Here is a 19,875-nt window from a genome sequence, read left to right on the forward strand (position 1 = left end):
TTTATTCTTTATTTTGAAACAGGGTCTCACTAAGTTGCAGAGGGCCTCACTGAGTGGCTGAGGCTGTCCTCGAACCACGATCTTCCGGTCTCAGGCTCCCGAATGCTGGGATTACAAGCACGTGCCACCACACCCCCAGCTCCAGACCTTGCTTCCAAATAAAAAATAAAATAGAGCTGGTGTGGTGGTGCACACTTGTAATCCCAGTATTTGGGAGGTAAGAGACCAGAGGACAGCAGTTCACAGACGGGACAGCAGTAGCTTAGTGAGGCCCTTTGCAACTCAATGAGACCCTGTTTCAAAAATAAAAAGGCTAAAAAATAGGGCTGGGAATGTAGCTTGGAGGTAGAATGCCCCTGGGTTTCATCCCCAGCACAGCAATAAATAAATAAATAAATAAATAAATAAATAAATAAATAAATAAATGAAATGGGGCTGGGAGTGTAGCCCAGAAGTAAAAGGGCCCTCAGTTCCACGCCCACTACCACACACACAAAATCGGGCTGGACTGTTGCTCAGAGATAGAACGCTCTTGGGTTCAATCCCCAGTACCAAAAAAACAAGCAAGCAAACAAACCAAAAAACCCCAAGATTAAAAACTAGTTAACCTAACATAGCCATACGGCAAGTGAGGAGCTCTGAGTAGCCACACAGTGGCCACTGAAGAGTGTGGTCTGTGCTAGGTGCAGGCAATACGTACACACATTTCTTGTTCAGAACTTAAAAATAGGTGGGGCAGTACTTGGGAGGCTAAGACAGGAGGATCACAGGTTCACAGCCACCTCAAAAACTTTGTGAGACCCTGTTTCAAAATAAAAGAATAAAATAAAGCCAGGCGTGGTGGTGCATGCTTATAATCCCAACATTGGGGAGGCTGAGACTGGAGGATGATGGTTTGTGGACAGCCTCAGCTACTTAGTGAGGCCCTCTGCAACTTAGAGAGATTCTGTTTCAAAAGAAAGAATAAAAAATAGGGCTGGGGGTGTAGCTCGGAGGTCAAATGCCCCTGGGTTCCATCCCCAGACCGGCAAAAAATAAAAAAATAAAAAAATAAAAATAAAAGGAATAAAATAGGGCAGAGGGTGTAACTCAAAGGTAGACTGCCCCTGGGGTCACCCCCTACCACAAATAAATATTAAAAAGGCTAGGGGTGCAGCTCAGAGGTAGAATGCCCCCATGCCCAATTCCCAGGACCACAATAAACAAACAATATATGTCTTGCTACAGCCGCCCAATCCATGCTCCTACCCTGAGCGCCTTTCCCAATGCTGCGGCCACAATAATGTGGGCCACAATAATGACTGTCCCACATAAATCTGTGCCATGACAGCAGCTGACTAATCCAGGAGCTGACATGTGACTGTGCTGGACCAACCAGATTTTCTATCCTGGAAAATTTGGGATTAAGGTAAATATGCTAGCTAGTGTGGCTTAGAACTGAGAACAAGTGTATTTGGGAGCTCTGCAGTGGAAAAGACAAAGCTGACGGCAGGAGGAAAAGGTAAGAGTTGTTTGGATTCCTGCTGGCTTCCCAGTTCCTGCTCCTACTCAGGCTTGGAATAGCCAGCCCCTCCTCTGCCTGGGTGGGGGTGGTGTCTGTGCGTGTGTGTGTGTGTGTGTGTGTGTGTGTGTGCGCGCGCGCACGTGCACACATGCATGTGGTGCCCAGAGCCTCAGGCAAGCTTTGCTCTCTCTAGCTGACTGTGGGTCACTTTCACTGGTCTACGAAGGGCAGGGCGGTAGGAGAGAGTCAAGCTGGGTACAGACAAGTTGTGAGTTGTCTGCTTAGGTTCATGGTGACAATAAAGAGCAGACTAGGTTTTAGTGGCTCTTATTAGTGCTTTAAATTCCCCAAAATGCTAGTGATAGATGCTCTATCCTCTTTCCCTCCACATACGACTGCTCTTTGGATATGAGCCAGTCTAGTTCTATTAGAAATAATAGTGGAAATAATAATCAGAGGCAAAAACGTGCTAAAGTCAAAGTGGTAAAACAGATTAGAGCTGACAAATATCTACTTCTGAAACTAAAAGCTCCTTCTGAGCCGGGTGTGGCGGCCCACACTTGGAATCCCAGCACTCGGGAGGCTGAGATAGAAGGATCGCAGTTAAGGACAGCCTCAGCTACTTAGCAAGACCCTTTGCGACTCAGTGAGACCCTGTTTCAAAAAACAAAAAGACTAAAAATAGGGCTGGCGGTGTAGCTTGGAGGTACAATGCCCCTGGGTTCCATCCCCAGTACTGCCAACAAACAAACAAACAAACAACCCAGCTACTTCCTCAGCAGGGCGAGATGGCGCACGCTTGTAATCCCAGCACTTGGGAGGCTGAGAAAGGAGTACCGCAAAGGCTTGAAGCCAGCCTTAGCTACTTAGTGAGGCTCTCAGCAACTTAGTGAGACCCTGTTTATAAATAAAATATAAAAAGAGGTCTGGGAGAACAGCCCAGAGGTAGGAAGCCCCTGGGTTCCATCCCCAGGACCACCCCCACACACAAAAGCTACTTCTTCTGAAATTAAGAGCAATAATGGTCAGGTGTGAGAGTGTGTACTTGCCACTCGGGGGACGCTCAAGCAGAATCCCTTGTATTCAAGGCCAGCCTGGGCAGCAGGGTGGAATGCTATCTCAAAAATAACAAAATAAACCATGGTGATGCTCGATTGTAATCCCGGCATTCAGGAGGCTGAGACAGAAGGACTGCAGTTAGGTTCGCAGACAGCCTCAGCTACTTAGTGAGGCTCTTTGCAACTCAGTGAGACCTTGTTTCAAAATAAAGAATTAAAAAGAATAAAAATAGAACTGGGAGTGTAGCTCAGAGGTAGAAGGCCCCTGGGTTCCATCCCCAGTACTGCAAAATAAAACAAAACAAATTTCCTCCCACACACAAAAAGCAGTTACTAACTGAAATGATTATTGTAAGATTTCCATCTAAGCCAGGTGTGGTGGCAGGGGCTGTAATCCCAATACTTGGGAGACAAGGACAGGAGTAGCTCAGGTTCTCAGGCCAGCCTCAGCTACTGAGTGAGATTTTGTTTCAAAATAAAGAAAGAAAAATAGGACTGGGGGTATAACTCAGAGGTAGTATGCCCTTGGTAGTATGCCCCAAAATAAGTAAATACATACATAAATAAGTAAGTAACAAAATAGGGCTGGGGATATAGCTCAGAGGCAGAATACCCCTGGGTTTGATCCCCAGAAACACACACACACACACACACACACACACACACACACACACACACTATAAAAGTTTGTTGTTGGTTAAAGTTCCCATCTTTAAAGGAAACAATTTGATATGGGTCACTATGATCAGCACTGCTAGGACTAAGCTATTGGCTAAGCTATTAGCATCAGACGCATATGCTCTGTTGAACTATATTTCTAAATCAGAAGCACAGGGGCCACAATATCCTGTATATAAATCATTTTTATATAAAACCCAGAATGTGAAGTCAGAACTCAGACTCTAGAGGCATTTTACAAAAGCTCACAGGGAAGAAATTTACATATGAACAACTTAATGCGGCAGATGTAAACTGCAAACAGACTAGCTCAGAGACGGATTCTGACTCACAATTACGACTGGCTATCCACAGAATTTCAAAGTTTCTTATCTGACTGAACCAAGAATTAACTTATACCTGGACCAACAGAAAGCCCAGTAGAACTGTCCCAAACTTGAGGCCTGCGGTCATAGTAACCATCCTAATTCCCCCCATCGATGAGCCTTTACACTGCTCCTGTTCAGTGTCTTCTGAACACTTCCAAAGCACCAGGCATAAGGATGTAACCGTGAGCCATGCGGACACAGGCCCAGAATTCAAAGAGCAAAAATCTAGCATCGGGACTCAGGCAACGAGCAATTTCAACAATGTGCTCTATGTGGAATTTTTTAGGGGTGCAGAGGATGTGATAACTTGTAGGGGTGCCTAACCTAACTGGGTTTCCAAAAGAAAAGACTTAACCAGAAAAGGGGAGTTGGGATGGGTGGGAGAAGCAGGCAAAGTAAACAGCCGACACAGAGGGCCTAGATGCAGGTTCAAGATCAGATCTGCAGGAGGGTTCAGTACAACCGGGATGGAGACCATCAAGAGGAAGGCACTGATGCAATCTGAGAGTTAGGTGAAACCCGCAGGGGCCTTGTAAACCACTTTTTCAAGGTCTGATCAGATATTAAGGGCAACAGGAAGACACTGATGGTCTTGATCCCAGCACAGAGAAGAAAAGAGAAGCACAAGCACGATTTGGAGGCAGGAGGCCAGCTGGGAGGCTATCCCGGTCACTCGGCAGAGACCACAATGACCTGAATCGTGACAATAGTCTTGGAGATGATCTCTGTACAGATTTGAGAGATGTTTAATGTATGATTACAATACACCAATAAAAAAGAAAAGGAGATGTTTAAAAACTAGACCTGATAAGATACAGACAGAATTCAGATCCTGAAAGAGAAAGATTCAGTAAGTAGTAGATGGTTATCAAAAAACTGGCACCACATACTAAAAAGAGAGCACTCGACCCGTGCTGCACATCAACTCTGACACGACAGCAGTATTCTATACCTGTACTGCCTCACACACACAAGTATCTGATCACACGAATCCATGAGCGCTTGAAACACGGCTGGTAGGTGGGTGTGATGGTGCACGCTTGGAATCCCAGTAATACGAAGGCTGAACGGGAGGATCGCAGTTTTGAAGCCAGCCTTAGCAACCTGGCAAGGTCCTTAGTGAGACTCTACATTCAAATAAGAAATAAAATTGGTTGTGGGTATAACTTGGAATGCCTCTAGGTTCAATCCTCAGTAACTCCCCCCACAAAAAGAAAAAAAAAATATGGTTTTTTTGAGCTGAGGAACTCAACTTTTAGTTTTTTATAGTTTTAGCTAATTTAAATAGCTATAAGTGGCCCCTGTATTAGACAACTGGACCACATAGTTCTAGATTAGTCACCTAAACTAAAATATATGACGAGGTTAACATGATGGGGACAATCGAGTGGGAAAGCAAATGCCCCTGAGACTCAACTGGAAAGATATATTAAGAAACATTATTTCAGACCAGACATGGTGGCGCATGCCTGCAATCCCAGACACTCAGGAGGCTAAGGCAAGATAGTCTGAGGACATCAGCCTGCTGCGAAACCCCATCTCGACATACATATATAAGTAGATAAAAAATAAAATAAAACAAACAGGAGCCGGGTGTGGTGGCGCACGCTTGTCATCCCAGCATTTGGGAGGCTGAGACCAGAGGACAGGGGTTCACGGATAGCCTCAGCTACTTAGTGAGGCCCTCAGCAACTCAGTGAAACCCTATTTCAAAATAAAGAATAAAAACTAGGGCAGGAGGTATAGCTCAGAGGTCAAATGCCTCTGGGTTCCATTCCCAGACCCACACACACAAAGAAAACAAAAAACAGGGGACATCCGTGAGCTGGAGTGATTATCCTGAATATGAAGAACTGGAATGGCTTTTTGTATTCTGTAAATTCCTGAAATTTCCCCTTTTTTATTTATTTTTTTCTTTTTGGCACTGGGGATGGAACCCAGGGCATTCTACCTCCACATGACACCCTATTTTTTATTCTTTATTTTGAAACAGGGTCTGAGTTGGGCCTCACTAAGTAGCTGATGAAGTTGGCCGTGAACGATTCTCCTGTCTTAGCCTCCCAAATGTTGGGATTATAAGCGAGCGCCACCATGCCTGGCTCCCCCTTTTTTATTGAAAATAATAACAAATGTAGTGGTGCAAGCTCATAATCCCAATACTTGGGAGGCTGAGACAGAAAAAAATCGTAGTTCCAGTTCAACAACTTAAGCTCCCCAGCAACTCAGTGTTTCAAAAAAATTTTTTAAAAGTACTTGAGGGCCGGGTGCAGTGGCGCAAGCTTGTAATCCCCCTGCTTGGGAGGCGGAGATAGGAGGATCGCGCAGGTTCGAAGCCAGCAGCGCTGGCTTAAGAGACCCCGTTTCCAAATAAAAATATAAAATAGGGCCTGGGAGTGTAGCCCGGAGGTAGATGGGCTTCCAGGAACCCCAGTACCACCACCACACACACAAAAAAGTACTTGAGGGCCTGCGATGGGTCACAGACTCAAGGCCACCCTCAGCAACTTGACAAGATCCTGTTTCAAAATAAAAATAAAAGGAAGTGGGGCATGGCGACGCGTGCTATAATCCCAGTACTTGGGAGGTTTGCAGTTTCGAGGATAGCCTCAGCAAGTTGTTAAACTCTCATTAACCTAGCAAGATCTGGTTTAAAAAAATAAAATAAAATAGGGCTGGGGGTGTAGCTCGGAGGTAGAATGTCCCCTGGTTCCACCCTCAGTACCAAAAAAAATAAAAAACGAAGGGCTGAGGATGTTGAACTCAGAAGCGGAAAGTCCTTGGGTTCAATCCCTAGTAATCCTTCTCACCCCCAAAATGAGATAAAATGAAGAGAGCTGCTGTGGGCACTAGAGGCCCTTCTACAAGAAATATATCGCGTGCCCTCGACTTGGCTGCTGCGAACTACTGAGCTGCTTGCTAGACTTTCCCTCTAAAACTCCACATATACACACAGGCACACAATGCTTTTGCTTTTCTTCTCTTCTGGGGGAGTGGAGGGATGGGATCGGGGCCTCGTCCACGATGGGAAGGAGCGCGCTCCACCTCCGAGTCACACCCCTGGGCCCTCCGAATGCTTTCAAAGAGCCAAGGAACCCCAGCACGCCGCATCAACTGCACGCGGGTCGGGGGTGGCGGCCCGGCGGTGCTCGCGGTGCCGGGCGGGGCCAGGCCCAGCGCCCGGAACAGTTTCCACGGGTCCTGCCGGGCCCCGGGCAGAAGAGCGGCAGCTGCGGCGGCGCCGCCCGGAGTCGGCAGGGAGAGCGCGGGCCGGGGCGCGGCAGCAGGTGAGGAGACGGGCGGCACGCGGGGTCGCCGGGACGGAAAACCAGCTACCGCGTACAAGCCGGTCTCCGCAGGGGAGGCCCGCGCCGCGGAGGAGCGTGGACGCGGGCGAGGCCGGCGCCCCACCGGAAGTTTTGAAATCCCGGGCGGGCGGCTCGCGAGCCCGCGTCCATCAGCCCGCCGCCCATCAGCCCGCCGCCCGCCGTCCATCAGCCCTCCGGCCCCCCGGCCCGCCCGCCTCGAGGCCTCGGCCGCGCGGCAGGTGGAGGCACCTGCGGCCGCCGGGCCCGGGGCCGCGCGTTCGCCCGCCCCACTCACCGAAGAAGCCCTGCACGATCCCGAGCGGGTGGCTGAGCCAGTCCTCCCCGCAGGGCATCTCGCCGAGGCCCGGGGCCGCGCGGCCGGCGCCCCGCTCCGCCTCGGCTGCTCCGCAGCTCCCGCCCGCGCCCTCCTCCGCACCGCGGGCCGCCGGGCCTCGGGGAGACGCCGCTGCCGAGCAGCTGCCGGGGGCCGGCAGACGCAGCGTGCGGGCCCGCACTTCGCACAATGGCGGGAAACAGCCGCCGCCGCCGCCGCCGCCGCCGTCGTCGACCGCGCTGCCCGCGACCTGGGTGGAGCTCGCGCGGGAGGGGCGACGGGAGCGCGCGGCGCGGCCCCGGGCGCGGGCAGGAGGGCGGGGCGGCCGCCATCTTGGAGACGGGCGGAGGAAGGGCAGGCGGGGCGGCCGCGGCGCGCCGTTGCGTCATCTGAGCGCGCCGGGAGGGGGCGCTTCCGTATTCCGGTTCTTTAACTCAACGCTGGTTAAAGCCCAAGCTCAGAGAGATGTGAGTCAGCTCTGGGCCAAGTTAGTGGGTGAAGCAGCCTTTGGTGTCCGTCCACCTCCTCTTTGAGCATATATGTATGTGTATGTATATACACACACACACACACACACACACACACACACACACACACACATGTTTTTATGTAATCAGATTTTTTTATTTTGTTGCTTGTGGTAACTCATCTCTGGCGCCCTGCGGCTCCCTGCAGCGGGATAAAATCTCGCTTACAGGTGTACACTGAGCTAAGGGGTACGGGTAAGGATCCCACGTGCCATTTGCCGTGGTCCAGGGGTGGAGGACTGACTCCTAAAGGAGAGGAAAACTCAGACACCCATTCCCCACCCCGCCCGCCCTGGCCTTGGACCTGACTGGACACTGCCCGGTCCGCGTCCCGAAGCTGACAACTGCCTGAGAGCTGTGGCGAGTACTCCACGCCACGGGGATCAGGATGCCCACAGAAGGAAGACCAGAAGATCGCCCCACAGCACCCTCGTGCTGAGGAAACGTGAGACGTGTCCAGTAGTGAAACTGTTTCCCCTGAGCCCGGAATGAACCTCTGGAAACCCCAGGTTCAGCCCTTAAGGCACCCCTGAAATCCCATACGTGGGAGGCTGAGACAGGAAAATGGCAGGTTGAAGGAAAGGCTCAGCAATTTAGTGAAATCCTGCTTCAAAATGAGATTCAATCCCCAGAAACACACACGCACACAAAAACTGTGCGTGAGGGGTAAATGTTTTGGGAGAATTCCTTCGCATTCGACTGTTTTAATTCTTCAGGACTTTTAGGTCTTTTTGTTATTATCTGTTTAGTTTTCTTTCTTCACCAAACTTAACTCCAAAGAGGAAAGGTCCCAGGTCTAGTCTGTACATCACTCTAACCTTGTTTAGTACTGTTTTGTCCGCTCTAATAATGACCTCTAGCAAGACCTATGGCAGCTTAAGGCCATATTACTAGGGTGATCCCAGGCCCTTTAAAAGCCTGCCTGAGAAAGTGAGAAAGTTCCACGCAGTTAGGAGAATTTACTGTTTTTATCCAGCCAAAACTTAACGATAAGCATATAGATCCCTGCACCACCAAATTGAGCAGTTACTTTCCAAAGGTCACAATTATAACACTTCCTTCTGCCTCTTTGAGATGTAAATCATCTACTTTCTAGCACCCTCCTCTTCCCAAAGAGTCCATTTATTTTGTGTGATACTGGTGTGTGTGGGGGGGGGTTGTTTTGGGTACTGAGGATTGAACCCAAGGGCATTCTACCTCCAAACTACACCCCAGCCCTATTTTTTTTTAAATACTCTATTTGGGAACAGAGTCTCACTAAGTTGCAGAAGGCCTAAGTTGCTGAGGCCAAGCTCGAACCTGAGATCCTCCTGTCTCAGCCTCCGAAGTACTGGGATTACAGATGTGTGCCACTGTGCCGGCTGATACTAGGGATTTGAACACCCTCACTCCCTCAGTCCTGTCTTATTTTTATTTTTTGGCACTAGGATTTGAATTGGGGGGGGATTCTACCTCTGAGATAGAACCCCAGCTCTATTTTATTTTTAGATTTGAAAGAGGATCTCACTAAGTCACTGAGGCTGGCCTTGAACCTTCAATCCTCCTATTTCAGCCTCCCTAGTTCCGGGATTACAGGTGTGCATCACCATGCCTGTGTATTCCAGGTATCCTCTGAAGGCTGGCTTGGTGGCTTACTTCTGTAATCTGAGTTCTTAGGAGGCTGAAACAGGAGAATCCCAGGCTTGAAATAGCCTCAGCAAGACTCTTATCAATGTAGTGAGACCTTATTTTGTGTGTGTGTGGTACTGAGGGTGGAACCCAGGAGTTTTTCTACCTCCAGATTATACTCCCAGACCTATTTTTATACTTATTTGGAAACAGGGTCTAAGTTGCTGAGAGCCTCACTAAGTAGCTGAGGCTGGCTTCGAACCTGTGTGATCCTCTTGTCTCAGCCTCCCAAGTGCTGGGATTACAAGCGTGCGTCACCACGCCCGGCTCCTATTTTTAAGTAAAGATAAAAGAGGGCTGGAGATGTAGCTCGGAGGTAGAATGTCCTTGAGTTCATTCCCCAGTACCACACAAAATCAAAACAAAACAAAAAAGTCCTTTGAATGGCACACATTTAAGATCTTCGTTCTCAGGACCAGTCTCGGTGGCTGCCTTGGTCTAACTTTCTCCACTGCCTGTCATAAAGATATAAACAGCATGCATCCAGAGTGTATCCTTTGGATGAGCACCAGTCACCAAGCCCAGGCGGCTAGTCACAAAGCCAACCTGCCTTCTCCCTCCTCAGTGCCTTTCCCTTAACATACCCCAGCCTTGAAAGTCTCCAGTCTTTTGTTTCAACAAAGTTAGGTTTCATTCATGGTGTACCTGCTTCCCTTTTGCAATAATTATTACTAAATAAAATCTTTCTTACTGCCCTACTTAGTGTTTAGCTTAAAAAAGAAGAACTTTTTTCCGGGTGTGGTGGAACACACCAGGTGTGTAATTCCAAGACAGGAAGACTGTTTCGTCTAGCCAAAACTTAGTGATAGGCATATGGATCCCTGAGCCATCAAATGACAACCTGAGGCAGGAGGACAAGTTCTTGGCTTGCTCCGGCAACCTCACAAGGCCCTCCACAACTTAGGGAGACACTGTGTTGAAATAAAGTAGGGCCGGGGTTAGGCTGAGAGGTAGAATGCCTCTGGGTTCAATCCCCACTATCCTCCCCAACACATCTTCGGCAGTAAGCACATTGAATAATCAATAAACTTAGGTTCTCTAGAGGTGTAATCTGCTGGGGGAGTCATGTTTTTACTATTTCAAAGTGTTTCTTGGGGTCTCATCTCCCTCTCCTGCTCTCTATGAAGCTTAAAGACTGCTATTGCTATTTTCTCTCATAACCTGTAACAAAGATGGCAATTATGCCCAAGTTGGAGCCACAGTGCACTTTGAACCGAAGTAGTCAGACTGCAGTGGATACATATAGAAAAAATTAAAAATGTGACTTCCTTGCTGGGCGTGGTGGCACAGGCTTGTAATTCCAGTAGTTGGGAGGCTGAGGCGGGAGGACTGCAGTTTTGAAGGCAGCCTCACCAATTTAGGGGAGCTCCCCAGCAACCCAAGACAGACAGAAGGAAGGCTGGAAAGCTGGAGGTGGAATGCCCCTGGGTTCAACTCCCAGTAGCAAAAGGAGAGTTCACATCCTTAAGTTTCAATTCCCTGCTTTTTTTCTTTTCTTTTTTCTTTTTCTTTTTGGTGGTACTGGGGTTCCTGAAAGCCCTTCTACCTCCGGGCTACACTCTCAGACCTATTTTATATTTTTATTTGGAACCAGGGTCTCCTAAGCCAGTGTGGCTGGCTTTGAACCTGTGCCATCCTCCTGTCTCTGCAAGTGCGGGGATTACAAGCGTGCGCCACCACGCCCGGCTCAATTCTCTGCTTTTAAAAACATTTTCCTCCCTACAATTCAAAAACTTCAAAGGTGGGGTTGAAATCAGAGAATTACAGTAACATATGCATACCCATGTTCATAGCAGCACAATTCGTAATAGCCACAATATGGAACCAACCTAGGTCTCCATCAACAGATGAATGGATTGCAAAATTATGGGAAATACACACAGTGGAATTCTACTCAGCTATAAAAAAGAAAATCATGTCATTCGCAAGAAGATGGAAAGACCTGGAGAACATTAAGTGTGATCAGTCAAGCACAGAAAGAGAAGGGACATATGTTTTCTCTAATATGTCCAAACTAGGGAGCAAATTAGGGATACCAGAGGGACTCCAGATAATGGAGGGGAAACCTCAGCAAAGCTAGAATGGAAGGGTAGGAGAGGCAGAATGCTGAGGTGGATTAATGGAGGAGCTACATCCGAATATGTGTAAAAGTAACTGTAGCATGGTTAACCTGGACACTCATATTTGGGAGGGAGGAAGAAGTAGGGGGGAGAGTGCACCAGGCACAGTCTGAATGTATGCCATTTTCAATGGCATACACATTAAAAAATAAATAAATAAATAAATAAATAAACCTCCAAAGGAGCCGGCGTGGTGGCGCACGCTTGTAATCCCAGCATTCGGGAGGCTGAGACTGGAGGATTGCGGTCCGCGGACAGCCTCAGCTACTTAGTGAGGCCTCCGCAACTCAGTGAGACCCTGTTTCAAAATAAAGAATAAGCCCGGCGTGGCGGCGCACGCTTGTCATCCCCGCGCTTGGGAGGCGGAGACAGGAGGATCGCGCAGGTTCGAAGCCAGCCGCGCTGGTTTAAGAGACCCTGTTTCCAAATAAAAAGTATAAAATAGGTCTGGGAGTGTAGCTCGGAGGTAGAAGGGCTTCCAGGAACACCAGTACCACCAAAATAAATAAATAAATAAATAAATAAATAAATAAATAAATAAAAATAGGGCAGGGGGTGTAGCTTGGAGGTCGAATGCCCCTGGGTTCCATCCCCAGACCCGCAAAAAAAAAAAAAAAAAAAAATCCAAATGTTTTACTATTTCCGTTTTTGTGCCAACGACAAGAGTTCAGTCGGCAAGGCAGGCAGGTGCTAGAACAGGTGAATTGGGCTCTTCCTCAGCTCTGATTGCCCCCCCCCCGCCTTTCCTCCCTTCCTCCTGGCGGCACTCTGCAACCTAGTCCTGTAGTCTTCGCTTCTAAAATCTATGCCAATTACTTTATCCCGTCGGTATTTTCAGGAAGCCGTGAGCGCCGCCCACAACCCGCGACTTTTGGCTTTAATTTGCGCTTTGATCTGAACCGCAACAAGGGTGCCCGGCTCCGAGGCCAGCCTGGCGCAGGGTGCCGAGCCACGCCTGCGCAGAGCGGAGGGCGTCACGTGCTGGGCTTGGGCTGAAGCCGCTGCCGCCATCTTGACTTCTGGCAGCGTCCGCCCCATGCTGGGAGAGAGCCCTGGCCCAGCATCCGGCGCGCCGGCCCCAGTGCGCAAGTGCGGAAGTGCGCTGGCCCCGAGGGTGACCGGCTTCCGGCCAGTGGGCTGCACCGGCTTCCCGGAGACGTGTAACGGACCGTGGGCTGCAGCCATGGCCGAGAGGAGACCTAACGGTGGCAGCGGTGGCGCTTCCACCTCCTCGTCGGGCACCAACTTGCTCTTCTCCTCCTCGGCCACAGAGTTCAGCTTCAACGTGCCCTTCATCCCTGTCACCCAGGCCGCCGCTGCCCCGGCCTCCCTGCTCTTGCCCGGAGGTAGTAAGCGGAGGTGGCCCCGCGGACCCGTGTGCGCGCAGGCGGCCGGGGCGGGGGTGGACCGGGCGTTGGGGCCTCGCCCGGGCCAGCGGTGGCCAGGCTTGTGGGGGTCGGGGGGTTTTGATCGCGGGTGAGGTGATGGGGATTGCTCTAGGTGTAAGGACGCCCAGTTCCCTTCGTCCCGAATGCGGGGCTCTCGTGCGCCGGCATTCCACGCATCTTTGGTGAACACTTCCCTGGTGTTGGCAGGGGATGTAAACTAAACAGTGCCGCTCCCCTAGCACCTCCTGGGAGGCTCCCAGGACACAGTGGGTGTCTCCAGGATGGACCAGTGCCCCTCCGTAGGCTTCAGGGCCTCACAGGTGGGGATACTTGAGCTGAGTGTTAAAGATACGGAGAAGGGAGGGCGTCTGGAGGTGCGTGTAACCTGCGGACCGGGCAGGACTTGTCCTCTTCCCTCTCTGACCTGTTCCCTGCCTCCCTTCCCCCAGTAGGTCTCTAACTAGAGTGTATACAGGGGAGTGACTCTACTGGTCTATACGCCTCAGAAACTGTGTTAAGGAGTTTGCAGAGCATCCTCTAGGGTGTGGGGAGCCTTTGAAGGAATTAATCAAGGCAGTGAAATCAGAGATGTGTTTCAGGGAGACTAGGTTTTCTTTGTGTGTGTATGGTACTAGGAATTGAACCCACTGAGTGGTACACCTTTGAACTACACCCCCAAAACCTCTTTTAATTTTTTTTAAATATTGAAACAGGGTCTTGCTAAGTTGCGGAAGCTGGCTTTGAACCTGCGTTCCCTCTTTCTCAGTCTTCCAAGTACTGGGATTATAGGTATGCACCAGCACTCCTGACAAGACCAGGGTTTTCTTAGATTGCATAGAAATTAGGCTGACTGGGGCAAGAATGGGCAGAATCTGGGGACCATTTCAGAGTCTGGGGGCCATTGTGTAGCAGTTCGGAGCTGATGGTTCTGTAGCCCAAGTGAGCATCTGCGTATGAAGAGCAGGCGGCGGTGAGAGAGCTTTAGACTATAAAGTTGCAGGCACTTTGTGGTTCACTGAAAGCGGGATTGTTTGCTCTGTCAGCACAGAGGTCTTGTTTGGTCTTAGCTCCAAGACTGAGTTTTATGCTTGGTATGTAGTGGGTACTTTATAAGTATTTCTTGAATGATTAAGTGATGGGTATAAGAAAAGAAGGGTAGAAGAGACTGGAGGCTTCTGTTGGAATCTGGTGAACTTCTGTTCAGACAGATCTGGTAAAAGGACAAAGGATGGGGGTGGATAAGAGTAAATTCAATTATAGCATTACTAATTTTGAAGTATATGTGGCTGAGTCTTCCAAAATATAGAGGAAATAGGTGGAAAATAGCTTCTGGAACACGTGAGGACAGTCTGGGTTTGAGACCGAATTGGGAGTGTCCTGAGTATACTCATTAAATGTGGGTCTAGCAGCTGTAAGTGTCTGCATGAAATTAGAAAGTGCCTTTGGGAGCGGGTGCATGCCTGTAATGCGACCTACTCAGGAGGCTGAGGCAGGGGGATTGAAAGTTTGAGGACAGGTTGCATGGGCTGAGGATATAGTGAGGGCTGAGGATATAGTGTAGTGGTATGATGGTCCCTGGGTTCCATCCCCAGATGGCAAAATTCAGTAGAGCCGAACAAAGACCCTGAGGTGAGGCTAACATGTTGAACTCATTATTTCATTTGTAATTAATGCTAATTAGAAAAATATTTCTTGGACTAAGTAGATCTCAGGTTCTCTTAAACCTAAAAGGGTGAAAGACACCACAGAGACCCCCCACCCTGATTTTCATTGTTGGGGGATGAACTAAGAAATACAGAAGAATCAGGGTGATGTTTGTTCACAGGACTACAAAGAGAGGTGGAAACTGGAAATAAATCAGAAATGTAAAGGGAAGAAGGCCAACAAGCGATATGTGTTGGGAGGATTATTTTAGTTTTAGTTACAAAGGAGCAAAAATGATAGAATTATTTGAGCACTGCACTGATGGTTATGATCCTGAAAGACAACCCCCGACACCATTATCTAGGTTTGGAATTTTGTTTATTTTGCAGTACTGGGGATGGAACCCTGGGGCATTTTACCTCCGAGCTATAATCCCAGCCCTATTTTTTATTCTTTATTTTGAAACAGGGTCTCACTGAGTTGCAAAGGGCCTTACTAAGTAGCTGAGGTTGTCTGTGAACCGAGATCCTCCTGCCTCAGGCTCCCGAATGTTGGGATTACAAGCGTGTGCCACCACGCCTGCTCATAGGTTTGGAATTTTGGGTTGAGTCTTTGGGTATAAGGCCCAACCTGAATAGGGAGTGTCTAGTTGGTGTATGTGAAATATAATGGGAACAGCCTGGAAGCTCAAGGTTGTGAGTCTAGTGGCCTCCTTCAGCAGAGGCCGAGGAGGAACCCGGAGCTGGGCTGGTGTCCAGGGGCAGGGAACAGAGTGTGCCTGTGTGCTGGGTGAGGGCCGCCCCCCCTGAGGAGGACTCCTCTCCAGCAGTATGCAAGAAGAGGGAAGGAGGAGGAGAAGGAAAGACAGGGGGGGAATCCGAGGCTGTAAGCTGAGGGCTCATGAGACCGTGGGAGGAAGAACTGGGTGCACTTTTGAGGTCATGCACAGGGAAATGTTGCTGTTTTACATCTTGGTGGCAGAACAGAAGAGAAATTGTTCAGAAATTGATAATAGCCACACTGAAGATTAAGTTGGGAGAAGGGAGGTGAGGAGAATTTCCTTAGTTAGAAAAGTGACTTTTCTACTGATGACGTGCTCAGTAATGACCACCTGGTTGTGACACTGCGAGTGTTAGAGATGGCAGTTAATGGTTGACCTACTTTGCCCTGGGAATACAAATACCCACATTTGCATTTATATAATAATTGCCCTGTAAGTCAGAGCTTATACACCCCTTTTGTCAACAGCTAATATCTGTACTTCAGTTTCTCCTCCTGACTATAGAAATAAAATTATTCATATTTGGATAATGGAGTAACATTAGAGTTATATCTTAAGGGGGCAGTAGGGATTCAAAAGAATATGTAAAAATAGCAGGTATAGACTTTGTTTCTGTTTTTAGGTCTTTTATAGAGAACTATTCCTGTATTTACAAAATAAATAGTAACTACTTATTTACTTAAAAAGTATGGAAGGATATGTATCAAAGTCTTAAGAATTTATTTATTTATTTATTTATTTATTTATTTATGCGGTACTGGGGATGGAACCCAGGAGCATTCTACCTCCAAGCTACACCTCCAGCCCTATTTTTTATTTTTTACCTGGAAACAGGGTCTCACTGAGTTGGAAAGGGCCTCATCACTAAGTAGCCGAGGCTGTCTACAAACCGTGAACCTCCTATCTCAGCCTCCTGAATTGCTGGGATTACGAGCGTGCACCACCATGCCCAGCTCTAAAGTCTTAAGAGTTTTAAGTGACTTTTTTTTTCCTTGGGGGTAGAATTATGAATGAATTATGAATTTTTCCCACTTTTAATTTTTTACAAATTTTTATTTTCTAGTTTATTTCAAAAGGTTTGAAAAGATTTTTTTTTTCTGTAATTCAGGAATGAAAGTTAGAATAACAAACTAAGAGGCACAGTGGCTAGCTCTTCCTTACTGAATCACACCTCTCGACTGTTAGAATACCTTTAAGCCTTCCCTGCCCTGTTCTTCCTCTTGTGTTTCAGAGGATTCCACCGATGTTGGTGAGGAGGACAGCTTCCTTGGTCAGACTTCTGTTCACACATCCGCCCCACAGACATTCAGTTACTTCTCTCAGGTATCAAGCAGTAGTGATCCTTTCGGGAATATTGGACAGTCACCCTTAACAACTGCAGCAGCATCAGCTGGACAGTCGGCATTCGCCAAGCCCCCGGCTGCTCTGCCTTTTACAACCGGATCTCCAGATGTGCTGAATGCGTTTCCATCACCTGCTCCGAAGGCTCAGTACAGTGCTCCACCTTCTTCACAGATGGGAATGAATGCTTACCTGCCTTCTCAGCCCAGCAGTCTCCCTCCTTCAAGCTTTGGGAGCCCACCCCAAGGAGCCCCTCAACACGGATATAATCCTTATCGCCATACCCCTGTCAGCAGCAGGGCTAATCCCTATATCACACCCCCCCAGCTCCAGCAGTGCCAAACGCCAGGCCCTCCCGCCCACCCTCCCGCCGCGGGACCCCCTCTGCCGGCCTACCAGGTGCCCCCAGGATCACTGCCACCGGTACGTGGACAGGCGTTGTCTAGAACTCCAGGTGTTCTCTTCACCTTAGCCAGTGTTTTGAGGACAAGTTATTTCTAGAGGGTATTCTTTGTAAGTTACATGGCTTAAAGTAAACACTCTTAGGTGCTGGGCGTGGTGGGCACACTTGTAATCCCTGCACTTGGGAGGTGGAGACAGGAGGATCACGCAGGTTCGAAGCCAGCTGTGCTGGCTTAAGAGACCCTGTTTCCAAATAAAAATAATATAAAATAGGTCTGGGAGTGTAGCCTGGAGGTAGAAGGGCTTCCAGAAACCCCAATACCACACACACACACACACACACACAAAGAAAAAAAAAGTAAACACTCTTAAAGGTAGCTCTTATCAGGTGGCTCACAGTGTGTGTGTGTGTGTGTGTGTGTGTGTGTGTGTGTGTGTGTGTGTATGTGGTACTGGGGGTAGAACCTAGGGGCTTTCTACCTCGGGGTACACTCCCAGACCTATTTTTTTTCTTTCTTTTTGGTGGTACTGGGGTTCCTGGAAACCCTTCTACCTCCGGGCTACACTCCCAGACCTATTTTTGTATTTTTATTTGGAAACAGGGTCTCTAAAGCCAGAGAGGCTGGCTTTGAACCTGCGCCATCCTTCTGTCTCTGTCTCCCAAGCATGGGGATTACAAGCGTGCACCACCACACCTGGCAGCTCCCAGACCTATTTTATATTTTATTTGAAAACAGGGTCTCAGTTGCTGAGAGCCTCACTAAGTAGCTGAGGCTGGCTTCAAACCTGCGCAATCCTCCTGTCTCAGCCTCCCACGTGCTAATGAGTTACCTACATGCCAGTATTCCCAGATTTTTGTGTAAGATACTGATAATATTATCCTGGAACATGTGAGAGCTGAGGCAAATATGTCTTAACAGACTGCCACTTTTCATCTTTGTGGGTTTTTTTTTGTGTGTGTGGATCTGAGGGTGGAACCCAGGGGCATTCAACCTCCAAGCTACACCCCCTGCCCTATTTTTTATTCTTTATTTTGAAGCAGGGTCTCACTAAGTTGCGGAAGACCTCACTAAGTAGCTGAGGCTGTCCGCGAAACACATCCTCCAGTCTCAGTCTCCCGAATGCTGGATTACAAGTGTGCACCACCATGCCCGCCCGGCTCAACTAGTTTCTAAAGAGAAAAGATTTGAATGAAAACAGGGGAGGGGACTTAGAGAATCGGAGCCCACCCAGTGTGGCAGAGGTGGCAGGGTCCTCTTGGTGATCTGCTTTTTTGGTTTGTTTCTGCGGAGGTTGATCACAGGGCCTCAAGCATGCTAGGCAGGCACGCTACCACAGCTACATCGCTAGCACTGGAGATTGAGTTTACCATTTAATTATAGCAAATTATTGATAATGTTGGATTGCATCATAAATTGGAAAGTAAGCACATTTATTTTTATGGTACTAGGAGTTGAACCCAGGGAAGTTCTACTTCTGAGTTATACCCTCAACCCCATTGTACTATTTTATTTTGAACAGGGCTTCACTAGGTTCCTGGGGACCTCCCTAAGTTGCTGAGGCTGGCCTGGACCCTGCGACCCTCCTTGCCTCACCATCCCAAGTACTGAGATGACATGCACAGACCATTGCATCCAGCTCTAAATGATAATTACTTAATAGTTTTAAGAAGAAGCCAGGCATAGTGGTGCACGATTATAAGCCCAGTACTTGGGAGGCTGAGACAGGATGATTGTAGGTTTGCAGCCACCCTCTGCAACTTATTGATACCCTGTTTCAAAATAATAAAATAGGGCAGGAGGTGTAGCTCAGAGGTAGAATGTCCCTGGGTTCCATCCCCAGTACCACAATAAAAAGCATATATATATACTTGAACATATATATATCCACAAAGAGCTAGGCTTGGTGGTACATGCTTGTAATTCCAGGTTTGGGAGTCTGAGACAGGAGGATCGCAGGGTCTCTTGGCCATCCTCAGCTACTTAGTGAAGCCCTCTGTAACTTAGTAGACCCTGTTTCAAAATAAAGAATAAAACTGAGTTGCAAAGGGCCTCACTAAGTAGGAGCTGAGGCTGTCTTTGAACTGTGATCCTCCTGTCTCAGCTTCCCAAATGCTGGGATTACAAATGTGCGACATGCCCAGCATATTTGTGGATATATTTTACTAAATTTTTAAAAAACATTTTAATGGCTTCAGAGAATTTTAGCATTTGAATGAAATGTAATTAATAAATTTAGGTTTCTGTTAGACATTTAGATTGTTTCCAGTGATTTTTCCATTGTAAGTAGCCATTTGGTGTGCATTCTTGTGGGTCAATTTTTGTTTGTATAATTGTGTGTGTGTGTGTGTGTGTCTATGTTTTTGTGGTACTGGTGATTGAACCGCCAAGCTACACCCTCCAGCCCCAATTTTTATCCTGTATTTTGAAACAGGGTCTCACTAAGTTGCGGAGGACCTCACTAAGTTGTGGAGGACCTCACTAAGTTGCTGACGCTGGCGGATCTGTGATACTCCTGTCTGTTTCCCAAGTAATAGGATTACAAGCATGCACCACCATGCCCGGCATATAGTTAAATATTTAGGATAAATTCTTAGAAGTGGAATGGCTGGATTTAGAAGTGTGCACATTTTAAAGATTAAATAAATCATGAGACATTTTTATTCTTTATTTTTTTGTGGTGCTGGGGGTGGAGCCCAGGAGCTTTTCTCCCTCTGGGCTACACTTCCAGACCTATTTTATACTTTATTTGGAAACA

The 19,875-nt window shown here is 48.2% G+C and overlaps 2 protein-coding genes across 7 annotated transcripts in view; one reads left to right on the forward strand and one right to left on the reverse strand.

Annotated features, from left to right (window-relative positions):
* Positions 1-7,266, reverse strand: part of MCMBP (minichromosome maintenance complex binding protein) — a gene marked incomplete at both ends in the record, with an annotated part of 46,799 nt that extends 39,533 nt beyond the window's left edge. For both annotated transcript variants that reach the window (XM_080694295.1, XM_080694294.1), the window contains one exon: positions 7,209-7,266. In XM_080694295.1, coding sequence (XP_080550421.1) covers positions 7,209-7,266 — 58 coding nt within the window. The remainder of the gene's footprint in view (positions 1-7,208) is intronic.
* Positions 7,267-12,704: 5,438 nt separating this feature from the next.
* SEC23IP (SEC23 interacting protein) overlaps positions 12,705-19,875 on the forward strand; it is a gene marked incomplete at both ends in the record, with an annotated part of 39,200 nt that continues 32,029 nt past the window's right edge. For 3 of the 5 annotated variants that reach the window (XM_080693712.1, XM_080693713.1, XM_080693714.1), the window contains 2 exons: positions 12,746-12,908; positions 16,607-17,139. In XM_080693712.1, coding sequence (XP_080549838.1) covers positions 12,746-12,908; positions 16,607-17,139 — 696 coding nt within the window. Of the gene's footprint in view, positions 12,909-16,606; positions 17,144-19,875 lie in introns of all 5 variants that reach the window. The other 2 variants (XM_080693715.1, XM_080693711.1) reach the window with 2 other exon arrangements.

The sequence above is a fragment of the Muscardinus avellanarius genome, assembly GCF_963383645.1.
Source record: "Muscardinus avellanarius genome assembly, chromosome: 4".
NCBI lineage: Eukaryota > Metazoa > Chordata > Mammalia > Rodentia > Gliridae > Muscardinus > Muscardinus avellanarius.